General features: G+C 39.7%; 1 protein-coding gene across 1 annotated transcript in view; it reads right to left on the bottom strand.

Annotated features, from left to right (window-relative positions):
* Nucleotides 1-1,868: 1,868 nt before the first annotated feature.
* Nucleotides 1,869-26,777, bottom strand: part of PROS1 (protein S) — a 64,855-nt gene continuing 39,946 nt past the window's right edge. Inside the window, exons 9-15 of the mRNA XM_038766163.1 lie at nucleotides 25,374-25,492; nucleotides 21,165-21,354; nucleotides 17,807-17,974; nucleotides 15,267-15,435; nucleotides 12,959-13,107; nucleotides 7,686-7,911; nucleotides 1,869-3,420 (exon numbers count right to left, since the gene is read on the bottom strand). Coding sequence (XP_038622091.1) covers nucleotides 3,269-3,420; nucleotides 7,686-7,911; nucleotides 12,959-13,107; nucleotides 15,267-15,435; nucleotides 17,807-17,974; nucleotides 21,165-21,354; nucleotides 25,374-25,492 — 1,173 coding nt within the window. The 3' untranslated portion in view covers nucleotides 1,869-3,268. The remainder of the gene's footprint in view (nucleotides 3,421-7,685; nucleotides 7,912-12,958; nucleotides 13,108-15,266; nucleotides 15,436-17,806; nucleotides 17,975-21,164; nucleotides 21,355-25,373; nucleotides 25,493-26,777) is intronic.

The raw sequence follows: 26,777 nt of genomic DNA, 5'->3' as shown, positions 1-26,777 counted from the left end.
CAGCAAATAAAAATTTATATAGCAAATATAAATCAAAATCATGCTCAAGGATGTAAAAATAAATATGAACTGTATCACTTCCTTTATTTCTTGTTTGAGACTATTACACATTCAGGTATCCAAAAAAAAGACTTCATAAAAGACTCTAATATATAAAAACAATAAAATCTTCTCTAACGACATAGAAAGTAATATTTCTAGGGGAAGTGGCTCTGAATTGTGTTACTTAATTGTCTCCTGTATTTCTTAACTTCCTCTAAGGGTAATTCACAAGAAATACAAATGCATATTGTTGAAAGGGGTGAAAATGAATGTTTAATGGACCACTCTGTTTTTTAAGACACACTGCATCCCCATAGATGTGTCTGGATGCCTTTTATGATATTTGTGAAACTAAGATGGCAGAGCACATGGGACAGAAAATCCACACCAAGAGATGATTTTGTTGTTTCTAGAGTGGCAAATGATTAGCCAAAAGTTCTGATGAATATCCGTGGGTTTTAGTGCCAAAGATTAATTGTCCAACAAACAGGAGACTGAGAATCCCAAACTGTCTTATATTATTGTATTTGACTCTAGCTTCCCTCTATGATCCAAATCTTTTGTATGCATCTGATGGGCATAAACCGTCGAAGCCGATCATTATAGAATCTTTGACTCCTAAAGTGGTAGCAGCAGCTGTAGTGGTATTCATCAAATCTACCATGTACCATGCTCTGTGTTAAACAATTGATCTGGAAGGGACCTTGACAGATGATCTGGTTCAGCCTCCTGTCTTGAGGCAAATGGCTAAACCACCCAGAATATCTTCAAGGTCTCCAAGGTTGGTGAGCATTCAGTCTTGCTCCACAGCTTGTTTCATGGTTGTCTAGAGCTCCAAGTTCTTTCTTATCTTCAACCAGAATCTCTCCTGTTTTACTTAATCCCATTTCCTCTGATTGGGCCATCAGTGGATTTAGAGAACAGTTAATCACTCTCCCCTCCATAAAACATAATTAAGTTTGGCTACTAAATCACCCCTTAGTCTTCTCTCTGAGTCTCTTTGACCCCAACTCCGTTAATTTTCTTTGTGAAGCCAATTTTCCATTTCGTAAATAATTTTCATTGCTCTTTTTGGGGCCTTCAGCTCTATCCCATTTTGAAAGTAGGTGATGCAGAACACAGCATAGCTGAAGTAACGGTTTACGGGCAGACAGTTTATACTCCGTCATGCAGTGCATGACCAATCAGTCACGGGTAAGGGTGCTGCAGACAGGAAATGAGGAGTGGTCTATGTATGAACTAAGCTTTTTTTTAACACAGAATGCCTTAAATATACTGCTTGTTAGGGAATATGGTTAGGGAATGTTCAAGTCACCAGTTGTCTCTGGTCTGCTAAGGCTAAAGTGGAAAAAGGATTCCGTCTCTAACCTCTAGGAAGAGGATCTAGAGGATGAGGTTCCGATTTTGCGCCTCGAGGAATGATGGTTTCAGAGTCAATAACATCGTATCATTGACTCAATATTCAGCTTCTAGTTAACTAAGCCCTCCCCATCCCACATCTTTATCTGGTGTCCTTGTGCGCTGGGATAGCATGTGATGGGGTACCAAGGCCTGGAAGAGGTCTTGCTTCCTGAGTCTCTTCCAAATTAAACAGCTGCTACTTTCTAACAGTGTTTTCTTATTTTAGTCTCAATGGAGATGGGAAAATGTCTGGGGCTACGAATGCCACTTCTTGTGGCTTTTTAAATTCCATTGCGAACCATTCTTCTCAAGGGTTATATTTAGTAGCACATTTTGAGATCCATATATATTTATGGAACTAGCTACCTCATTCAGCACTGGGTATTAAAATGGAAACTTTGTAATTTAATTATTAAGGCACATCGTGAATTGCAACTCATTTTATTGGGTTGTTACATAAGGTAGAACATTTCTATAAAAGCCTTTGACACTTTTACGTAGTTATAATTGACACCATTTTAATAAGTTTTTCTTAGAGCGTCCTCTTTTTTATCACAATTCTCAACTTAATGAAAGTTTCCCGTTCGCTCTTAATACCTTAAAATCTTGCACTTATTTACAGGAATGATATATGACAGTTTAGGTTCTAAATTTCAGGTATAGTTTTCCAAAAGTATTTGCAAAATAGCAAGAAACCTTTAAAAAGATTTTCAGAGACTTGAGAAGCATAAACCCTATGCAAAGTAATTGAGGAAGTTGTATATCTACCTCAGAAGTATTCAGTTTTATTCTCTGGAAGAATCAAGTTACGCAGGGAAGAGTGTTGGCACTTAAATAAATCATCATTCTGTATGAGATCTTTATTTGATGCCATTTTTACACTATTACATAAACTATTCTCAATAAGTGCTTTAAACCAGACTGCAATACTGTATTTCTATATAGGACCCCTAACCTAAACTTTATCCTCTTGAATACTGTCGTGTATCTTTCCGTTGGCCATTCTTTTGAATAGACTTCACAAGGTAAAAGGGAAAAGAACTCATTGTTGTGGAAATTTTTGTATTGTTTACACCTTGTGGGGCATGTTGCATTTGGTTTCAGCCTCATGATGAACAGTAAAATAATGTTCTCATTTGGAATACAAACTCTTTTCTTGTTTGTTTTGATTAAGGTGATAGATTATATGTTCTCTTTATATTTCTGGATGTATATGAAAAGTAGGCAGAATTCCTTACTGTCTATCCCTGATGTAAATCAACTGAATCAATCTTTTTGCAATACGATTGTCCTCTTTACTGAGGTTTCTGTTTCAGGAAGAAAATATTTGGCAAATAGAACAGAAATTCTGGCTCCTCTGTATTACGTGAATTAATAAGCCAAAAGTGGCATTGATTTAAATCAATCAATCAATCAATCGTATTTATTGAGCGCTTACTATGTGCAGAGCACTGTACTAAGCGCTTGGGAAGTACAAATTGGCATCACAATTTAAAAGTGTTCAGTTTCCTTTTTCAAGTGTTCTGAAATTGAAACAAATCACATACATTGAAATTAAAATTTTAAAACATTTTTATATCTTCTGCTTTAAGTGGTTAATGTCAACTGAAGCTAATTTTAAAAAAATCCAGTAAGTGGTCCTTTCTTTCAAAAATGGGTTCAGCTTGCTAATTTAAGAAGATAAAAATAAAAGTAGTCAGTCATGAGCCTCTCCTGGTGCAACTCAAGTAAAATATTTCAGTTAGTTTTCATAACAGCATGAGAATAATTACACACACCCAAACACAAAATTATATCTGAAGAGAGGAAAATAGCATTAGAAAGTCTAGTTTTCTTCCAGAACTGTTGGACATGAATGTGATCTAATATCGTTCTGTTTGAAGATCGCTTCATCCAGATCCAACTCTCTCCCATTCACCTTCACCTCCATGCAGCCATTGTAAAAGGCACTCACTGGGGTAGCTGTGACTGGAACATCTGAGCAAACAACATATTACATCATCAGGCCATGGCTTGCAGCATCCATATTTATCTTACAGATTTGGGAAAACATTGATACTTCTCACTTTTGGTCAGGTACTTATACTCAAAGAAAGACCAGCAATTCAGACCACCTGATTTCATAACTACTGATTCTTCCAGGCTGGGCCTGATCAGTCCGTCCTTGTCCAATCTTCATTGTACTTCACTGATAGCAGGACATAATCTAGTCATCACCTAACACAGAGTTTCTCCGTCAGAGTAGTGGCAAAGACTGAAAGGAGCTGTGGGCGGCCTCAGGTTTCTGCAGACTGTCATTTGGGTCAGGCAGCCTTCTCTTTGTGTTGTGGGGAGGAGGTGGTTTGGCAAAGGGAATCACCCCTGAAAGAACTTCAACATGCTGAGGGGGAAAGGGAGAGGTATTGGCACCCAGGGGTCCTTGATACACTATCCTCAAACCCATTTCCCCTCTCTTTGTTCTAGCTGTCATCATCATTCAACATCTGTGTGCTGAGACAGGTGCTTGGAAGCAAATGGAGCAAATAAAAAATGTAGAAAACATGCTGTCCCCAGGGAATTTAGAGAGATAGGCACAGGTAGTATAAATTCAACGGAGACAAGGGGTAAAATAGTGACAGATTCATTCATTCAATCGCATTTATTGAGCACTTACTGTGTGCAGAGCACTGTACTAACTGCTTGGGAAGTACAATTCGGCAACATAGAGAGATGGTCCCTACCCAACAACGGGCTCACAGACTGGTAACAACAACAAAAAAAGAAATTGTCCAGTATATAAAGTACCAAAGGTGGCTGTTGTGTGGGATTTCCTTCTCATTCACTCTCATCAAATTGCTTATGGTATTCCTACCTAGGAGAAGCCTCTTTTCAAGGAGAGCAATCCCTTTCCCAGTTGTCTGCCGGCTCAATGTCCTGCAGTTATCCACCCAACATTGCACTATCATAGCACATTTTTTTAAGTCTGTGTTGCCCTATACATTTAAATTGTTTCTCTGTCTTCTAGGCTTGCATATACCCCCTTTCAATCCATCAATCAATCAATGCTATTTAATGAGCACTTACTGTATTGCAGAATACCGTATTCATTCCCTGCTCTCCAAGAGCTTACTATTTAGTTAAATCAACTCACCATACAGAAGCTGTTTGGGAATCATGATGTCTCCCATTGACCTGCCTATGTCCAGACCAGCAAAATGACATTGCTGTGAGCATTCTTCAGTGCTGATGAGCTGACTGCATTCCAGGATTCTTCTTCTAAAGTTACACTGTCATCTAGTGCCTAGCAGACTGCATTCATTACGTTCTTTCCAGAAATAGAAAGCAGTAATATACCCCACTAGTTTCAAGCGTCAGCTTTCTCTACTTTCTTCCTGAGGATGATGATGACGTTGGCATCTTTAAAGTCTTGGGTCATTTATTCCGTGTTCTAATTATGAAATATCTTTCACAGACAAGGCAGGACGAAGGTTCGGTGGTGAGATAGGAGAGGTCAAGGTACACTGGTAAGTTGGTGTTAGAGGAGTGAAGTGAGCATGCTGGGTTGCAGTAGAAAATCAGTGAGGTAAGATAGGAGGGGGCAAAGTGATTGACGGCTTCAAAGCCAATGGAAGGAGTTTCTGCTGATATAGAAGTGGGTGGGCAACCACTGGAGGTTCTTGACAAACGGGAAGACATGGCTTGAACAGTTTTTAATAATAATAATGATGATGATATTTGTTAAACAGTTACTACATGCCATGCACTGCTCTAAGTGCTGGGGTAGATACAAGGTAATCAGATTGTCCCACGCAGGGCTCACAGTCTTAATCCCCATTTTACAGATGAGGTAACAGACACAGAGAAGTTAAGTGACTTGCCCAAGGTTACACAGCAGACAAATGGCAGAGGCGGGATTAGAACCCACAACCTCTGACTCCTAAGCCTGAGCTCCTTCCACTAAGCCATGCTGCTTCTCCTTTAATCATTGGGAAAAATGATCCAGGCCGCGGACTGAAGTATATTTTGGCGTGGGGAGAGCCAGGGGGCAGGGAGGTCAGCAAGGAGGTTGATGCAGGAGTCAGGAGGGGGAATAGGATAAATGTTGCATCAGCGTAGTAACAGTTTGGATGGAGATTAAAGGGCAGATTTTAGCGATTTTGTGAAGGTAGAACAAGTGCTTACTATTTGACCTGTTTTCCAAATTTTAAAAGGCCTCTTCCTCAGTGGCGAAAGGCATGTTCAAGGGATCCAAGTAATAATAATAACTGTGGTGTTTGTTAAGTGAATCCCATGTACTAAGCACTCTACTAACCATTAAGGTAGATATGATAGGCTATAAAATCATTAAGGACAGGGAAAGTGTCTGCTAATTCTGTTGTATTATTCTCTCCCAAGTGCTTAGTACAGTGTTCTGCACATAGTAAGCACTCAATAAATACCATTTAATAATTGACTGATACAGCATAATCGGGCCAGACCCAGACCTTTTCCCCTGTGGGTCTCACAGTCTAAGGGGGAGAGAGAATGGGAATTTAATCCCCATTTTACAGATGAAGTGAATGAAGTACAGATAAGTTAAATGATTTGTCAAAAAGCACACATTGGACAAGTGTCAAAACCGGAATGAAAATCTAGGTCTTTTGACTCTAAGGCCTGAGCTCCTTCCATTAGGCCACACTGTTGTAGTGTTGTTAGCATCTTTGTAGAAGATCTCTCGACCAGTGATAAGGATGATTTGACCGGTTTTCTTTAGTACCAGGGGTGCTATGGTAATCAATATGGGGCAATATGGCCCTTATTTAGTGTTGAATATATTGTACTCTCCCAAGAGCTTAGCACAGTTCTCTGTACACAGTAGGTGCTAAATAAATATGATTGATTAAGAAAAAGTCTTTTGTTTAGGGTCAGTCAGCATATGCCTAAAGTTTGGGTATTAGGGTCAAACTTAGCTTAATTTCCAAGTTCCATCACAAGTCTTTGCCTGTCCTGTGTGATATAATCCTAAGGAGCTGCTGGGTATTAGTGTGTTTCTTGAAACTACTTTGCTGATAGTTTTAATCCCAGACTCATTTTCATCAGTCTTGATGGTGTCTCCTTGTCATACTTACAGACTGTGTTTTGGAGAAGCACCTATTTTCTGTTCATGAATTGCTGAGTTCTTGGGTCCAATTCTGCTGCCACCATGTTGGCGCAGAGCACCTTGAAGTTTTCTTTATTCTCCAGCAGCTTGCTATATTTAATCATCTTGATAGCCTGGGTGCTACATTTTAATGCACTAGTTATATCAATAGCTCAAGTATGGAGAACATAAGGGACAAATAAATGGTCTAAGTGGAAAGATAAGTTACTCATCCACATAAGACTGATTGCTACAATAGGCATTTTATTAGAGTGTGGTTTTGAAGTCTTGGGAAGGGTTGACATGAAACTAAGAAATGCATAGGACTCATTGTGGGCAGGGATTGTCTCTCTCTATGGCTGTATTGCTTCCCAAGCTGTTAGTACAGGGGATGTGCATACAGTAACTGCTCAATAAATATGATTGAATGAATGAATAAATAGGAACAGGCTGGGAATATGCCTAAAAATAATCTAGGATGGAAAGTCCTTTCAACCAGTTGATAGGCATAGTCAAAGAGCTATGTATTTGTGATAGGTTGTCATGGACTGCTAAAGAGTCTGAACTAGAATCATGTTTTGCTCTAAATGAAAACCCACAAAAATGAAAATAAACACAAATTTTCTAAAATTAAGATTGTCTAACAAATGCCCTGCCTCTGGAAGCCTCCAACACACCAAACAGTTCCCATCAGCTATTTCCCAAGCATAAAGAAGTTAAACTTCCTTCTACAAAATTCACCAAGAAAATTCTACATGGTTGCCAACAGAAAAGGAAGCAAAAAATTAAGTATTTTATCTGCTGTTCCATCTGTCCGGTCAATTAACAAAACCACTAAAACATTAGACAACATTTAAACAAATTAAATCAAGACTCCACAATGGAGAAAGGAATTCTTTTGAGCTAGGTTGGCTAAATGCAGAGAAACCTTGTTAGTTTTAAGAGGGTCAAGAAAAAACAAAATGCACCATGATCCTCAGAAAAAATGTTCCAGTCATCCATTAGTAGTGGGGGAAGAGTGATCAGATTTTTTTCCCTTTACTTCAGCCTCTTTTCCATACGCTTTGGGAAATAAAATGTCATTCATTCATTTATTCAATCGTATCACATTTGTCAAAATGTTAAAGATAAAGAAAGTAGTTACCTGGAATACCACCTAAATAAGTTGAAATAGGTCCCTGCATTGCTTTGTTCAGGACAGCAAGTTGCTCTTGTAATTTTTCAGAGTAAGTAGTGTGTGTTGGAAAACTGCTCTTCAATTCCAACAAGTTTGCATTTACTCTGAGGTCCACTTGAGCTTGTTGTGGGGTACACAATTTCACGGACTTTATCCAGGAAACAGTGACATTATCAATATTTAGCACAATATCCTGAAAAACAGAATAAACAGGTGTTACGTATATTGCAGATGGAATTCTCTTCAGTTTGAATATTGATATTTAATTGCATTTGAAGGGAAAAATTTAAAATTTGGAATTTCCATTTTAAAAGAAAACTACCCAATTATTCACTCAATCTAAAGGGAAGAAGTTCACAGATTGACTTTGAAACATAAGATTTAGCTGGGAAATGCAATAATGGAAGCTTCAGAAAACATATCCATGGATACAAAATGGACAATAATTATGACATTTATTAAGTGGTTACTACGAACTAGATATTGGTGTAGATAAAAAAGTTATCAGGTCAGACCAAGTCCTGCCCCACGCAGGGCTCAAGTTCTCTCTTTTTTTACAAGTATACAGAGGAGAAAACTAAGACTCAGGGAGGTTCAGTGACTTGTCCAAAGCCAGAACTAGAACACGGGTCTTCCGATTCCAAATCCCATGCTTTTACCACACTAGGCCACACACATTATCATTATACCCCAGGTACCTTTTCTTCTGATTAAATTCATCAAACTTTTCTGCATGATCTTATTTCACTTCAAAAGGTCTTTAGGTGCAAATCTTTTTGAGGAAAGTGTCTTTTCCAAGGTCAAACAGTAAGCCTTCAGGCTCTCAATCATATACTTAAGCAACTGCTATGACATCCTGTCCCAGAAACATTACTTCCTCTCCATTTCAATTCATATAAAGTAACTTCAACCTTATAAGGCTGTTTACAAAGGAGCGTATTCCATTGAGGACACTGCATCAAGAATATGAGTGCCAAGGAGCCTAGTTTGCATCATGTGTACAAATCTCTGGGCCCAGTTGAGTGGGTCACTCTTGGCAGGAAGAAATGAAGGTGAAAGGAGTGAAGAGAAGCAAGGTGCCTAGTGGATAGAGCATGAGCCTTGGATTCAGAAGGACATGGGTTCTAATTCCATTGGGCAAGTCACTTAACTTCTCTGGGGCTCAGTTACTTCATCTGCAAAATGGGGATTAAGACTGTGAGTCCCATAAGGGACATGTACTGTGTCCAACCAAATTAGCTTGTATCTACCCCAGCAATTAGGATAATGCCTGGCACTTAGTAGGCATTTAACACTTAACATTAAAAAAAAAAAAACTGAGGAAGCAGTTTGGGGAAGGAAATGGAAAACAGAGCATACTGCCAGGGTCCGATCTATAGGGATAATAGAACACTACGTATAGAAGGCCACAATCCAGAAAAAGTAGTGGCTGCCTTAGTTTCTTCTTCAAAACATAGCCCAGTCATTTCTACCCCGGTCTGACAGACTGTAACAGAGTCCTGATAGCTCTGCCTTTGCTTAATCCCTATCTTCTGCTGTGAGGGGGCATCATTTGAACACTTAAAGTGGTATGCAAGTTCAAAACATTATTCTATTAAAATCCCCAGATAATTGAAAACTTTCATTTTGTCCAATGGTTTCAAATTACATTTCCATCCAATCCCCTGAGCAGAGCTCTTAATCAATGTCCAAGGGGATGGATTTCAGAATTACACCTCTTTTTCAGAATTACACCTTTTTCCATCCAGACAGTCAGATCAATCAGTGGTATTTACTGAGCCCTTACTTCTGTGCAAAGGACTGAATGAAGTGCTTTGGAGAGTACAACAGAGTTGACAGACATTATCTCTACTCTCAAGAAGCTTGCAATCTATCAGGGGAGATAAATACTAAAATAATTTTCAGAGAGGAATAGGAAAGAAAAGCAAATATGTATATGTGTATATAAGTATTAGGTATAGGAGTTAGTGCTTAAGTAATAGGGTATGTAAGATAAGTACAAAAGTGATTAGGGTGGTTGTGCCCAGTTGGTGCATAAATGCTGAGGGGATAGTGGGTCAAAAGACCCAATGGTGAGCAGCAAAACCTAAGGAAGACCAAGTCTGGGTGAAACCCAAATGCTAAATCCTTATACTGTAGTTTGGAGGTAGCTGTAATCAGTGCTCTGCACATAGTAAGCGCTCAATAAATACGATTGATTGATTGATCTACTCTTTTTCTCTATGCCCAGATCCCTGAATCTTCTGCAACTTTTCCCACACAGCTTCAAAGAAATTCTGTTGAGGGTGGAGCTCATTGTTCTCTGAATCGGCCTCGGGGAGACCGTGGTGAGTCTGTTTTATCTTGGCTATCCAGAGCAAGGAAAACCGGGTTAGTCCCTTTGGTTCACTTTACCACAGACCTTCACATTAGCCCAATAGGGAGTAAGAAAAATGCTCTTCCTCCCACAGTAAATTGCTGGTGACCTATGATGGGACTGAATCACAGGTTAAAAAAAAAATCTGTTCAGTAGACTGGGATCTCAGATTTTTTTCAGGCAGGAACAAAAAGAAGTCACAGGACTTCTCCACATATGAGCATTTGACTGAGAAAAGCCATGTTACTTTTCTAACAATAATAATAATAATGATGATGATGCCATTTATTAAGCACTTACTATGTGCAAAGCACTGTTCTAAGTGCTGCGGAGGTAACAAGGTGATCAGGTTGTCCCACGTGGGGCTCACAGTCTTAATCCCCATTTTACGGATGAGGTACCTGAGTCACAGAGAAGTTAAATGTCTTGCCCAAAATCACACAGCTGAAAATTGGCGGAGCCAGGATTTGAACTCATGACCTTTGACTCCAAAGCCCAGGCTCTTTCCACTGAGCCATGCTGCTTCCCACTGAGCCACGCTGCTTCCCCATTTGATCTCTATTTGATCCTCTCTTCTCTTTCCAAATCCATGACCCATCAACAGGATATTTTTCACTGCCAGCAATATTCTGTGTTACATGAAAATCTAAATATAAGATTACAACTCTTTAACCTAGATGAGCGATGTGGGTATAGTCCAAGTGCCAATTTCCTATTTCAGTGATGCCCCCCAAAGTTGGTTGGTTGAGATTAATGATACCAACCATTTGTATTTATTGAGAACTGTGTACAGAGTACTGCACTAAGCTCATGAGAGACACGTTCCCTCCCACAAAGAGCTTACAGTCTAGAGAGGGAGATATATGGTAACATAAATAATTTACAGATGTGTATGTAAGTGCAGGGGGGCTGAGGTGGGGTGATAAAGGGTGCAAATCCAATGACACAGAAGGGAGTGGGAGAAATAGAAATGAGGGCTTAGTTGGGGAAAGCCTCTTGGGGAAGATATGTTTTTTAATAAGGCTTTGAAAGTGGGGAGAGTGATGGTCTATCAGATTTGAAGGGGTAAGGCATTCCAGGCCAGAGGCCGGACGTGGGGGAGAGGTTGGCAGTGAGATAGACGAGAACGAGATACAGTGAGTAGGTTGGAGTTAAAGGAGAGAACACGTGGGCTGGATTGTAGGAGGAAATCAAAGAGGTTTGGTAAGAGGGTGCCAGGTGATTGAATGCTTTAAAGCCAAGAATAAGGAGTTTCTGTTTGATGGAGAGGTGGATGGGCAACCACGGGAGGTTCCTGAGGAGTGGGGAAACGTGGACTGGACAGTTTTGTAGAAAAATGATCTGTGCATCCGACTGAAGTGCTCAGTGGTCATGTACTTATCATCTTCACTAGTAGCACAGTTGGCACTCAGCCCCTTTTGCCTAAAAAGTGCAATACTTGAATGCGGGTGACCTAAAGTGGAGTTTGTTCTCTGCACCCCAATGGAGCCGCCACTGCCTCCTCCAATTATTACTACCTTCAGACCCTCAAAGGCAGAAGCTCTGAGGATGCGGAGCTACCTGAAGCAAGAGACAGATTTCAGTTTGGAGTCGGTGTTCAAAGGCAGCCTGTCCCTGACCAAGAATGTGGCTGCAGATGCCCTCGCAGGATGGTTAGCACACACACCACCTTTGTTCCTTGGACTGGGAATGGGCTGCACAGTGAGAAAGGGTCTATTTAGAACCAGCTTCAACCCAAGAAGCAGAGGCCCTGTCCACCACAGCCATTTGCCAGTGTGCTCATTGTGGGCAAGGAATGTGCCTTTTTATTGTTTTACTCTTCCAAGTGCTCAGTACAGTGTTGTCAAACAGTAAGAGCTCAATAAATATGATTGACAAATTGGTCGCCGGCACTGGCCAAGTGGCAAATAGCTGGGTCTAATCTTTAAGTTTTTTGGTCAGGCTGTAAAATCCTATTAATCTTCAGTAGTCACTTCTCCAGTTTTGCAGGGATAGAGCCAGCTGAGATATGACAAAAATTTAGCTTTCTCTGATAGGCCCTTACCCAATTTATTTCACATATCTAGGTTTTGTTTCTGAATATCCAACTAAATTGGGTTCTGAAAATTGGTCAGTTCAGACAGCAGATGTTCAGGCACTCTGATTTCTAAGGCATGTGCTTTGAGTGGGTGGCTTTGTTAGCACACCAAACAGAAAACCAGACATGCAGTCCCAGAGCGGGGATTACCACACCTGTGTCTCACTCTGTCCCACAGATTGGAAAATCGAGCTCAATGATTCTTATTAAACCATTTAACTACTTCATAGGGATATGATGAAGGTTAATAGGATAACATTTAAGCTCCTCAGAAAGAAGCAAAGCAGATGCCATGTATCCAAACACTGCACCAGCAGGATAACTTTCTAGGTTGAAATGAGATGAGAGACTATTTGTGGGATTCTGCAAACAGGACGAACTGTTCCTAGGATTGAATAGTCCCTGCATACTGTCCATTAATAAACCAGGGAGGAGAGGGAAGATTGTGGTAGATACAGCGTCAAGATGCTCTCACTTTCAGTGCCGTTGTCTGCCTGTCACTGGAAAGACGCAAACTTATTATGTGGCCTGGAAAAGTGGGGAGAGACAGAGACAGGGTGTGGGCAATCCCCACCCACTCCACCCATCCGCCACCTGACAGTCTAGCTGGCAAACCACCATGTGAACACTGGATAGACATACAAAGACTTAAACAGACTAATTAGCTTTCTCCATCAGTCCACTGACAATGTAACTACACTAACAGCTTCACTATTCATTCAAGAAAAACTCTGGCATGGCTTCCCATTTTCTCCTTAGGGCCCTTACGGCCAGGTCATTTAAGAGTCTTTTTGACTGTAAGATCACCTGAGAACGAGAGGAGTTGGAGTCTACCAAAGACAAAGCAAGAGGCACTCTCTCACCAGAAACCAAGGCAAACATTACACCAGTGCTTGTGGATGGGCGGATAGTCAGGGTCAGGTTTAACTGCCACTCTTGACCGCTGGCCCTATGACCTGTACAAAGAAGGAAGCAGAAGAATAAATGAGTAAACTACAAGGCAGCTGCAGAACTTTCACGGTAATACTTCCCAAAGCTCATTTTGTTCCCATTTACTTAAAAAGTTGGCCTATTCAGTATCATTTAAAAATAGGGCTACAGAAGAAAAATGGAGGGTAGAAACAGGAAATGCTTGTTTATTTGTTCTTTCCATGCTGGAAAGCAGGAATTTTTTGTCCCCAGTGGTGGTTCAGTGGGATGGGCTGCTTTGTTTTGGATTTTCACTTCTAGTATGATATTTTTCTCTTTTGTCTGGCTCCCAGGAATTATGCCATCTGACCGGCCTGCCCATTTTATGCTTCTCTAGGAATTCTTTAGGCTTTCCTATTTTTTGGTCTTTTTTCGAGAGAAAACTTTTTGTCTGGCATGATTAAATTGATCTGAGGTGAGGAAGGCAGTGGCTGTACATTGTTGGGGTCTGAGCTTTCCCTGGGACCATCCCTTTGGTTTAAAACTAGCACGGCCATCACTGGGCAGTTGAGGCATCCAGCTTTTTGACCGGTTTGCCTACCTGAATGAGGTCTTTCCCCAACTGAAAATAAAACTTGAAAAGAAATCAAACTCTTCTGAAAAGTACAGAAATGTGAGAACTGGAGATGCCCATAAGATGGTTAATGAATAATATTTAAAAGAAAAAAGTAATAGTTTAGGTTATACTTCCTGCTGAAGCATAAGGCTAATCTAATTTTTAGAAGTATGGGAAGTATTTGAGGATCATGCGCTCTGCACATAGCAAGCTCTTAAAAAATTCCATCGATTGATTATGTCCTCCCCGCTTACTTATTTTCTATTTTCTCCTCCAGTGTAAATTTTCCTACTAATAAGCTAGGGGACTGGATGATATTCCATTTGTCCTTTGCAAGGAATTTTTAAAAGGCGCATTGTCATCAAAGAGCCACCAACAGTTGGACCAGATTTTCCTACAGCGATCTGGCAGCAGTTATCATAATTCAGAAGAATGTGAGGAAACAAAGAAAGACAAATATATGCCGGCCTTTGTCACTGGGCCCTGGCAGAGCTCACAATTCCTGACCACCTCCTGAACTCCTGAGACTTCCCGGAGCTTTCTGTATTTCCTTTGATAAGATGCTGTCCTGTTTAGCCATACTCCATCCTCTTTGAGTTTCCTGAACAAACCTTTGTTTTTCATTTCATTCCCTTTCATAAGTTCCTCTGCTACCCAGCAGAGATCCAGAGAAAACCCATCATTTTGATCCAAACAAAATAGAATGGGGTCTTGGAAGTTAAATTCAAAACTGCTGGCTGCATCCAGCATAAAGATTACTACAAACTCAGTGCAAAATGAAGGACACTTGCATCTGGAAGTGATAATCTTGAAACTCTAGGCACACAAAGTTCTAAGTAAGGACCAGTCACCCTACTCACTAGTAAACTGAGTCAGTTGGTTAAAAAAATTGAGTTACATCCAGCATATAATTTACACAGAACAGTGACCTGTGCCATAAATTCTTCCCCTTTTTACTTCAGGAATATAAGCATCTTGGTGGCTCCAAATTTAGTAAATCTTTGTAAATTCAGTCATTAATCACATACATCCTATGTTCACTATGAAAATACTTTTTTAAAAATTAAAAGATCTCTGCACCACACAGGGTAGCATTTAAAGAGGTTAAAAGAAAAACAGCCGTTGGTCTTCATTACGTGTACACCAAAATACATGGGGTGCTTAATTTCCCTAAACATAACCAGCAAAAGGCATTTCTACAGCTCAACTTTAGAACTCCACTGTTTTTGCAATGACGCAGGGAATCGTATATTGTAGCAGAAGGCTATCTCTTATGTTAACAGTTATTATTTTCAGGCTTCATAGAAATATGCTTGAGATTTTATTTTTCTCAAAGTAAGAATGTGGCACTGTTAACCTTAAAAAGCTGGGTTAAGAAGCTTGATAAAGACTGAAACTCTACCAAAAAAAACCCAGAAACCTGCCCATCTGTTAATTTTTAAATAATTTTACACCATTTCTTAAAAGAATGCCAGTGAATTTTTTAACTATATACCTACAACAACATAACAGTAAGTGCTCAATAAATACAATTGGGTTGATTAAATTACCACTATAGAAAAGAAAAATATATAAATAGAAATCATTTACCATAATCTAAATCAAACTGGGCAACTCCAGTAGCCGGATAATAGGAGCCTTTTTCCACAGTGACAAGACAGTGTCTTTTTTGCTTTTCCTGAATGATTTCCTTTACTCCTGAAGTTCCTTGATTCATCAAGTTCCATCCTCTAATGCATCCATCTAGGCGAGGGTTAATCTACCGGAGAGTAGATTGTTACCACAATTTCTGCTGGAAGTTTAATTTTATCTCTGGGCAACTCAAACAACCAACCATCGTTTTTCTTCCTTTAGGGACACATACATAGAGTGGTCTCTGCTGGCCCTCCCATATGCATCTACTTCTAGCTACTACTACTACTACTAGGACACTATTGACATTTAAGATTATCTAGTTTTGGTAAATTAATTTTGAGTGGTGTCTTATAGCTTCGTAATCTATATCTCAAAAAAGCTATAATTTTAGGGAGCCCTAAATTCTTTTTCATTCTCTTCTAAAAAGAAAAAATGTACTCCTCAAGATTAAAACTTCTTGAACCCTTGAAGGTTGCAGTAATTGTGATAAACAGATCAGCAGTGGTTTAAGAATGTTTTTGGTCTTACCATAAGGGCTTCATTTGAAAAAGCTACATTCATCAGATGCTCAGCAACTATGTGATTTGTTGTGTTGCTTTTAACTCTTTGATTAAAGAAAAAGACCACCCAAAAGAGGTGGTTTAACATGGCAGGTAATGTGAAAGGCCAGTTTCTGCTTTTCACAGTTTTGATCTGTATCACAGTTTAATTGAATAGTTGGAGCAGCTTCATATTTGCTAGCCTAGGATGATGATTGGATGTGTGTTTCTAATTGCACAGAGGGCCTGTTCTGGGTCAATCCTGATCTTGTTTAAAACCTACTTTTGACAGAACTTGACTTGAAAAATATTAACTGGGACTAGTAGGTGGGCCTATTGCAAACCCAGCGTTCAAATGTACTTCAGCTCTTACTTCGTACAGCACTGAAGGGTACTGGTAAGCAACAGAGGTTTAACCTTAATTCACTGTGGATTTTTTTTCCCCTATGGTGTTACTTAGTACCTGAAAATAACAGAAATGAGAAGGACCTTAGAGGTCATAAAGACCATCCCACTGTCATTAGCTCTGGCAACAGCTACTTGCCACCTAGATGAAAAATCTTTGTTATTTTTGAAAATTACCAAAGGAAATTCCCCACCCTCTCTCAGTAAATCATTCCAGTGTCCAATAATCTTCCTTGTTACAGCTAACTTTAGTCCATCATGTTGCAGTTTAAGCTCTTTCCTCTTGTTCTGTCTTTAACTGGACAGCTGATCTTCATTGCGCATGCAGTAAAAGCCTAAACTTATTGTCTTCCCTTCATATAAATTTGTGGGCAGATATACATTACACATTCATACATCTATAAATGCATATGTATGTATAACATATGCACAAATATTTGTAGAAGCACATATAGGTAGAGAAATGTGTATTTCTTCTGTTAAGGAAAATGAGACCCTTTAGCTTCATCATTTGTCCACATATTACCAGTCAGAGGGATTTGGGATTTAATACAGGGATGTTTTCAGGATTCAGAAGCTACAGTATAGATAATGAAATTAAATCTGTCTGTAGGTGTGGTTGATAAAACCAATGCATTGGCAAACCAGCCTTCATCATGTGCCTATAAAGATTGTCCCTCAGTGCTCTATGTATCTGCCACTCTGGCCAGCATCATTTCTGTTTCAGTGTTGCAATCATCTCGGGGACTTTTCTCTAAACTAGTTGATATAATCCTAATTGCTGAATGCCAAGATAGTCAATCTGCTATTGTTTCTTCTCTACTGTCTACATCTGCGTCCCTTTTTCTGAGGTTTTGTGGCACTCTGCCCTTAAAAATTATCTTTTATGTAGTTTTCATGCCTGAGTTCACCATTTAGCAATTGTTTGGGCTCCTTTATGTTGTTCACAAACCAACAAGCACTGGTTTATTGCTGGTGGGTGACTGTGTTCCAGGACCTCATTGATTTGGTGACCTCTCACGCTAGTGAACCATTAGTCAGGCCCACAAGTAGCATTGATGAAATTGCTCTAGAAGTCCAAGGTGGTGATTGTGATAAGTTCAGGCCTCAGTCACAAAGAAGGCTGAATGCTCCAATTGCTCCGTAGCCCTAAGGTTTGCTCTAGAGCTAAATTAATGTCACACTCTATCTGTATCTGAGATTTACTGGCCTTCTTGATTGTTTTTATCATTTGTCTTTGAACTGAAGAGCACTAATTTTATAGACCACTGAATAGCAATAGCACCTAATAATTTAAATAGTAAAGGTCTCCATAGAGACCTAAAGACTCAAAGCCTCCACTGCATTTTACCAAGATGTAGAACATTTTTATGTTCTTTTAAAACAGTCAAAAATCATTACTGTTGTTTAATTTTTCTACACTTATCTATTTCCTCTCAGTTTTGAATCTCAGCGAAAAAACCCAAAAAACTTAATGATGTTTAGAAAATTTAAAAATCCTTCAGGTAAAAAATACTGTTGAAACAGAATATTTAAAGTTTGGATTATTACCGATTTAATGAGATTGTTTTCCATCTTGCGAGGTAGCCCTGCAAAATGCACTTTTGTTTCCAGAAAACCACTGGTGGATTTGAAAAGGCTTCCAGACCTGTTGATATTCATCACTGCTTCTTTGGCTATTTTAACACTAATGATGCCTTCCAACTCTTCAACAGACACCTATGAACAAAAAGCAAATCAATATTTGCATCTTGAAAAGTGGTTTCCTAAATGTCATATTTTTAAAACATTTCTTTTATACAGTACAATTTTGATGAAAAAGCTCTTCTAAGCCATTTATCAATCACTGGTATATACTGAGTGTTGACTGTGTACAGAGCATTGTAGTAAATATTTGGGAGAGTACAATACAGTGGAGTTGGTAGACATGATCCCTGCCCTCAAGGACCTTACTGGCTAATGGGTGAGACAGACGGTAAAATAAATTACATGTAGGGGAAGCAGTGGAGTATAAGGCTATAAATTTAAGTGTTGTGGGTGTGGGTTGAGTATCAAATTGCTTAGGGATACAGACCGAAGTGCATTTAAAATGCTAATCAAAAAAAAATGGTGGTGATATAGAGAAACATGGTTGAGCCAAAATTAAAGTTTAAAAAAACCCCACCAATGTAAACACCTCTTTGGGATTTAACATTTGGTTAGTCTTAACTTTGGTATTCGAGGACTTGGTTTGTACATGAAAATATGAAGTTGACTGGAAATAAAATGAAACAGTCTAGTGAATTTGGTAACTGGTCTCAATTTAACAATTGTCTGCTTTTTGAACACGTGTAATTGGTGACATGGGAATGATTTTTTTTAAATAAAAGGCAGCTTTTGGCACTGCAGATTTATTGTCCAGTGGAATTTACTTCCAAGAATATTAAATCAGAAACCTGTGCCGAGGAAGGGTGACTACTCATCTGACTTCTATAGCACAGTCAGTTCAATTTTCAGGTGGTCTGTTATTGACACAGCACTAGATCCCTCTATGTTCAGTACCTTTATTTTAGATACTCAGTTTCCTACCTCTGAGTTCCACAGTTCAGAAGTCGCACCCATTTCACAGGGACCTTAGAGGGCAACTCAATAGCTCAGGAGTAAGTGGAGTAAGGTTCAAGAGACCCACCGGAAACAACCTCTTTTTGGGGCCGATTTTGGTGCTGTTGTGTAACATACATCTAATAATAATAATGACAATAATAATAGTGGAACTTGTTAAGTACTTTCCATGTGCCGAGTTTTGTACAAAAAACTGGGGCAGATATGAGGTAAACTGGTAAGAAACAGTCTCTGTCCCATATGGTAGGAGGGAGAACAGTTATTTAATCTCCATTTTACAGATGAGGAAATGGAGGCACAGAGAAACTAAGGAACTTGCCCAAGGTTACACAGCAAGGAAATAACTGAGCTGGGATGAGAACCCAGGCCTATTCTCTTTCTTTTAGAAAGAGAATTCCTATGCAATAGCTGGTATTCTCTAATTCCATTGATGTCCTTCCTGATGCCAGGTTCCTCACTGGAAAAAAATCTCCACATCAGAGGTTCCCCAAAATGAAGCATTCCCCGGCCAAGCATGGGTCTTTCTCAGTCACAGAATATGAAGAGGGCTGCATTCCCTCGGTGGTTGCAAGGGCCGCCGCTTCAGCTGTGGTTCTTGGAGGTGCAAAAAGTGAGATCAGCTCAATATTTAAGAGAAACAGCGTGGCTTAGTGGAAAGAGCCCGGACTTTGGAGTCAGAGGTCATGGGTTTGAATCCCGACTCGACCACTTGTCAGCTGTGTGACTTTGGGCAAGTCACTTAACTTCTCTGGGCCTCAGTTACCTCATCTGTGAAATGGGGATTAAGACTGTGAGCCCCCCGTGGGACAACTAGATCACTTTGTAATCTCCCCAGGGCTTAGAACAGTTTCAGTTTCCTCATCTGTAAAATGGGAATTAAAATCCTTCACCTTAGTAGTTTGAGTGTGGGCCTCATGCATCACAGGGACTGTGATTATCTTATATCTACCCCTGCACTTAGTGTAATGTTTGGCGCATAATAAGTACTTGGCAAGTACCTATTATTATCATTATCGCCATTGTCATCAACAGTATACAGTCATCACGCCTCACGGTAGCTATAGGATTTTACTTGTACATATCTATTCTATTTATTTTATTTTGTTAATATGTTTTGTTTTGTTCTCTGTCTCCCCCTTCTAGACTGTGAGCCCACTGTTGGATAGGGACCGCCTCTATATGTTGCCAACTTGTACTTCCCAAGCGCTTAGTACAGTGCTCTGCACACAGTAAGCGCTCAATAAATATGATTGATTGATTGATTGGGGGCCTGACAATGGCCCCAGTGCAGTTAAGTGCAACAGTGCTTTGCACATAGTAAGTGCTTAATAAATGCCATCGTTATTATTATTATTATAATTATTATTAATCCCCATTTTACAGATGAGGTAACTGAGGCACAGAGAAGTTAAGTGACTTGCCCAAAGTCACACAGCTGACAATTGGCGGAGCCAGGATTTGAACCCATGACCTCCGACTCCAAAGCCCGGGCTCTTTCCACAGAGCTCACACACTTTCCATGTGTGAGTGACATTATTGTTCTCACTCCAATATAGAGCTCTGACTTCCAAGAGAGATTTAGATATTGTTAAGTGCAGGAATGTTGAAGTCCAATATTAAATTAGGCAAGGTCGCTTTAACACTACCTTTTATGCCAAAGGGATCTATGGTGACAGATATTAATTTGGCCATTGGCATTGTTTGCAAACTTAAAGAAGTAGCAATGCTGTATTTCTAAAGAAAGCTGCTTTCCATGCACGTTGTCCCATGTAAATTATAAAAATGAAAGTTTAAGTCCACAATTTTAAAATTTTAAAATCAATTTTTTACCAGAATTAGAAACAAGTCCAAAACAGCGCTTAGAACAGTGTTTTGCACATAGTAAGTGTTTAGCAAATGCCATCATTATTATTATTAAAACATTGCAGCCCTAAAAATATTTTTAACTTTGAAAAATCCTCAACTTACGTGATTCCCTCACCTATGATATGTAATTGAATTATTTCTTATAAATATTCATTTCTCTATAAAATAGAGTGGATATTACTAAACAGCAAAATATATTTCCGGACAAAAATATGTGTGTCTAAATTAAAATAAAATGTTTTCCATAGAATAATTCCCAAGTATTTCAATGGTACCCAACAAAATTTCCATACACTTCATATAAATTTAATTTTTTTGTGAACCTAAACTAAACTTAAAGTCCACTTATAGCAGCAACATGCTTTTATTACTCAAATGGACTGCTATGATTCTCACAAGTGCATCAAAACCCGCAGTTCTTTCATAAAAAATGAAAACCTACCATATTCCATAAGCCATCATTAATGATTTTGCCACCACTCGTGACTTGTTGTGCATGTTCATTCTTGAACTGGATTTCAAGTCTCCCATCTCGAAGGGCAAGTAGGAACCATGCAGTGCTATCAAGGGACTCAGCATACAGGATCACACCTTCCGAATCAAATGTCCGGAAATCAAATTCTGCTGAAAACCTGAGCAGTGGGGTGAAATCATTGTAATGAAATATGGATGATATGATTGGCTTATGCTTATGAATAGTCATATGTTCAAAAGCTTACCACTCTAGTTATAATAACAATAATGATATAATAATTATTATGGTATTTGTTGACCGCTTACTATGTGCCAAGCACTGTTCTAAGTGCTGGGGTAGATAGAGGGTAATCAGGTTGTCCCACGTGGGGCTCACACTTTTAATCCCCATTTTACAGATGATTTAACTGAGGCACAGAGAAGTTAAGTGACTTGCCCAAGGTGCCAGCAGACAAATGGCAGAGACGGGATTAAAACCCACATCCTCTGACTCCCAAGCCCGTGCTTTTTCCACTAAGCCACGCTGCTTCTCTATCAGATAGAACATCAGAATCAGTCAATTGGATGTATTTCTTTCTGATGGCAACTCATCATTTGCATTATGTACTCTCCCCAGTACTTTGACCAGTGTTCTGTACACAGTAAGCACTCAATAAAAACCATTTATTGATTGTTAAAGCGTCCATATTGTTTCTACTTGGCTGCACCTGAATTGCTTCTTTGTGAAAGTAAGCACTAAATTCCATCATCGGTGTATATATGTGTCCATGTAAAAAACCTCAAACTTACATACACATACACACACATATACATATATTCATAAGACAATATCACTCTCTCTTTTCTAGAGTCATATTGCCTTATAAACATGTGTCCATATGTGCCTCCATGGACACATCTTTCCCAATACAGCCAACCACCATCTGCAATCATTCTGGTAGTATATCCCTAGAGTTTTCTTGGTAAAAATACAGAAGTGGTTTACCGTTGCCTTCTTCCATGCAGTAAACCTGAGTCTCCACCCTCGACTCTCTCCCTTACCGCTGCTGCCCAGCACAGGTGAGTTTTGACTTGTATCAGATTGCCTTCCACTTCCTAGCCATTGCCCAAGCTAGGAATGGAAATGCCCCTGCTTGACTCTCCCTCCCGTAGCCAAGACTGGTAGAGCAAAGGAAACTCTCCAGATGCAATCCTGAGAGGGGCATATAGTATATAGTGTCTGCCAAACCCATAATCCTTCTGTGAAAGACGACAGAGTTTGTGCTGTGCTTATCCTTCCAATCTATCATTCCCCCATGAGTTCATGCCTGAGAAGGAAGATACGTGCCCAGAAAGAGAGATATAAGATAGTATTTGCATAATTACAAAAGTAATTAAACATTTCAAATGTGGCCAGCCCAAAACAATATACAATTTCCCGAGGCATTTGTCAGCTTCACATCCAACAGCTTTTAAAAGCCACAATGATCTAATTCACATACTTCTACAAATGCTCCCTGCTAGAGTTGATGATTCAAAGATTCTAAAAAGGAATGAAAAGTTGGGCTTTTTTCAGTGCAAAAGGCTTTGACTTTCTAAGTCCACACCTGGAAGGAGTATAGGAGTTCTCAATAATGTTGCTTCCAGAGAGCTGTATGGTACAGCATGCTGAGTCTTCTATCTAAAAAATATTCTCCACTTGACTTATCATCAGTATTTTTTCATAGCCTATAGGTTTGATCTCCTGCTAGCCACAAGAAGCAGAATGGCCTACTCAAAGAGCATGGGACTCGGTGTTAAAGGACCTGGGTTTGAATCCTGACTCCACCGCTTATTTGCAAGTCACTTAACTTCTCTGTGCCTTGGTTTCCTTATCTGGAAAATGCTACTTAGACTCCAAGCTTCACGTGGGATCTGATTATGTTGTATCTATCCCAGCACTGAGTCTGGCACATAGTAAGTGCTTATCAAATACCACAGTTATTATTAGTATTACATTCTGTGCTATTTATTAAAATGCTACTCATCACTGGATCAACTTTAGCTTTAGTTAATATGTTTAACTCTGCCTTATTACCTTTACATCTGAAGACACATTATTGGCTATTTGCTGTTATTTTATTTACTATAAAACAGCACACAAATGAATGTGAGACGTACTTAGGGAACTTTAATGAGAAACAGAATTGAAGCCCCCAAGTAAGTTAATCAGAATGCCTGGGAAGGGATTTAGGAGGGAATTAGAAGAGGAGCAGGATAATTTTATGACCATTAGTCATCTGAGTTAGGTCAAGATAAAGATAATTAAAGCTGAAGCTTCAGGGTATTAGCTAATTGCTGAACAAGCTAGTAAGGAATTTTCTCCCTACATATACCATTACACAATTGATTGGGTGGGTTATGAAATGTAGCAGTTGTCACAGATTTATTCTCACTCCCTGGAATTATTAATCTTACTCAAATGTATAAAGAAAAATTATATTTTATGGCCCCCTACAAATCAGTGTTCACAAGGGTATGATGCTGTATTGTGTGTTTCCCAGAATACAGCTTTAGAGACAGAGACTGAATCTGTGGCTTTATACCATTTGGTAGCAATCTCCCTACAGGCAGGAACAGGGGGTGAAGTTAAATCACAAAATGAAGAGTTGAAGAGATTTAAGGTTAAGGATTCTGAATTTAGAGTCGACGGGATCTCAGTCCCAAGTCCTTGCTCTTGGTGAGTTTAGGGAACAGGTAATGTGAAATATCATTGGCTGCCAAGGGTCACCACTTCACTGAAAGACTATCCCTTCAGCTTAGCACAATGAACACTGTGGCGACTGGTTTTTGGAGTGGATGTGGTCAAGGGCAATGTTACAGCCCCAAGCCTGGGCTCCTAGGGGACTAGTTGTCTGAGCTGGAGACTCCCATGTAGGGAAGGTATCCTCTGATGCTGCCAAGATGCTCAGAACTTCTCAGTAAGGCCTCCCCTAGTACATTAGAGGTGACCCTGAATATGGTGGTTGTGGTGGCTGAATACAAATCCCTTTATGGAGCAGCCGTGATCCCAACAGGATGTGCCTTAGCATCCTTGGAAAGTTTAATCCGTGGGAACCTGGGGCTCTACACACAGTAAGTGCTCAAAAAATACGACAATGAATGGGGCAGCCAGGGGACATGGCAAGGGTAAATTCTGGCCCTTACCACAGCACAGGTGCTTCAACAGGGACTGCACTGAACCCCTAGCCTAGCCTCGCTCAATGACTTGTGCCAAGGGAGGGCCTCCGTCCTTTTCAACTGTTATTCATTATTAGAATTTCAATAGGAATGTTACCAAAGAAGCTAAAAATGTGCCGAAGAAGGTAAAGTGAAGGGTTAGGAAGGCATGATGGGGATTTGCATGGGATTATAGTTGAAAACAGGATCATTTGGATTGGAAAGAAGACAGATTTTCCTTCTCTTTCATAAACCATCTCAGCATTCTGCTGATGTGAAGTAGTGCCTGGCCAAATTCCAACTCTGTGTGCCTTCGATATCTTCCAGAAGTTCACCCTCTTGTACAGTGAGTTTCCTTCTATTTGCAAATTCAGACTGAACTGATAGTACAAAGGGTCATGCTCCAAGCATTTTCTCTCTGGAAATCATCAACATCATAAAGGGGAACAGCTAGTACTTTCTCAAGAGTTTTGAACTGATGAGAAAAGATTGCTTTTGTAGACCTGGAGGTGGGACGGAGAATGGATTTGCTCAATGAAAGGAGGAAAAAATGTAATTCCTTAATTCCAGCTCCCGACTGGTAATAAGGTGAAAGCAAAAGGAAGCAGGGAGATTATTTTAGTCTTGATATCACTGTGGCAACTAAATTAGAACCTTTGGCCCTGAAAATAGCAGAAACCTTCTAAGAAGCCTCCAGAGTCAAAACACTGAGGCAAATCAACCAAAATCATGCATGGCACTTCTCTTTACAAAACTCAGTTTGGTCTGGCTCCAGGTATAAGCCTTCTTCAAAGTGGACAAGCCCATTCTAGAGTGAATTTATAAAGCAGTTTCAATTCAGCACACCTCCAAACAGATCACAAGAGAAAGTGATATGCTAGAGTCACTAAGTACTCAAGATCTCTCTTTCATATCCCTTCTCCCACATCTCATCTCCACGGTCTCTAAAATCAAGGGGAGAACTGTCCAGTGGAACCAAATCTGAGTTCATGCTTCTCACCTGGTGACATCTGGCAAGCGAAATCGTAAATACAGACTGGGGATCCCCACAGACTGCTCTGCCAGGTATAGTAATTCATAATTCTTGTCAAGATTCAGAGGCAGACACATTGGAACTGGCTGGAGAAATAGAAACAAACAAACAAAAGGCATATGTTATTGCTTTGTGGTTGTGTCATGTGGCACAGCATGACTGTTCCACTGCGATTCTTGTCAGATGCATCCTGTATGGTATGCTTGGAAAACTTGAATATCCCCTTGATAGTGATAACATAATAACCTCTTTCATATTAATGTATGTTCCTTTAGTCATGATTTCTGAGTAGTTGGGGGGGATTAAAGTGTTACTCAATTTTTGGGACTCTATCCAATTGACTGTCAATTCTTCAATCACAAGTAAAACTTCCCTTTTCCTGTTCCAACAAGTATCCCGCAGATATTGTGGTTTAACTTAGTTGATCGTCTCAGAATTAGTTATCTCAACTTAGAAAGTGGCTTTCATCTCCAGAAAGTAGGGGCTTTTGAAACCACATCAATTGAATCTCCCATCACCACAGAAAGGCAGAGACGTTTTACATTTTGGACACAGAAGTAGAAACCACAAGTGATTTGTTGAAAGTCACATAGCAAGACAAAAAATGAACCAAAATTAAATTGCAGATTTCTTGCATTCAGATGGTGTTGCTGCTTACATAGAAGATAAGTAAGCCATTAAAATTTATGATACTTGGGCTTTTTATCTTTTTTCTTTTTTGCAAACTAGCCAAGGGTGGAGTCCATATTTCTTTAATGGACAGTTGAGATTACTCATAGGATTGGGGGAGTGGAGCTTTGATTCCTAGTTATTTTTCAGTTTAGGATTATGTCTGAATTTTAGTTCTGCTCCCAATTATGATCTGGTAGGTGCGCCCTAAGGGCCATATAATGCCATATTCACTTTTAACTGTATCATAAATTTTATGTAATGCATTTCTGCCTCTATTTGATGCATGGCATTGTACTAGATAATAATGATTGTGTTCCTTGTTGTGCGCTCTATACCAAGCCTGGGGATAGATGCACGATCAGCAGTTTGGACACAGCCCTTTTCCACATGGATTTTACAGTCCAAGTAGGAGGAAAACCGGCATAAAATACCCGTTTTACAAAGGAGGAAGCTGAGAACCAAAGAATTGTAATGTGCCCAAGGTCACACAGCAGGCAAGTGGCAGAGCTGGGATCAGAACCCAGGTTCTCTGAGTCCCAGGACTGTACTTTTTCCACTAGGCTACACTGGTTCTACTACCATGTTAATCCAGTCATTTATCCTATCCCACCTTGATTACTGTATCAGCCTCCTTGCCGACCTCCCAGCCTCCTCACTCTCCCCACTCCAGTCCACACTTAACTCTGCTGCCCGGATCAT

The sequence above is a fragment of the Tachyglossus aculeatus genome, chromosome 24, assembly GCF_015852505.1.
Source record: "Tachyglossus aculeatus isolate mTacAcu1 chromosome 24, mTacAcu1.pri, whole genome shotgun sequence".
NCBI classification, from domain to species: Eukaryota; Metazoa; Chordata; class Mammalia; order Monotremata; family Tachyglossidae; genus Tachyglossus; species Tachyglossus aculeatus.
Note: the sequence above shows the minus strand (reverse complement) of the source record. Positions and strands in the feature narration are given on the sequence as shown.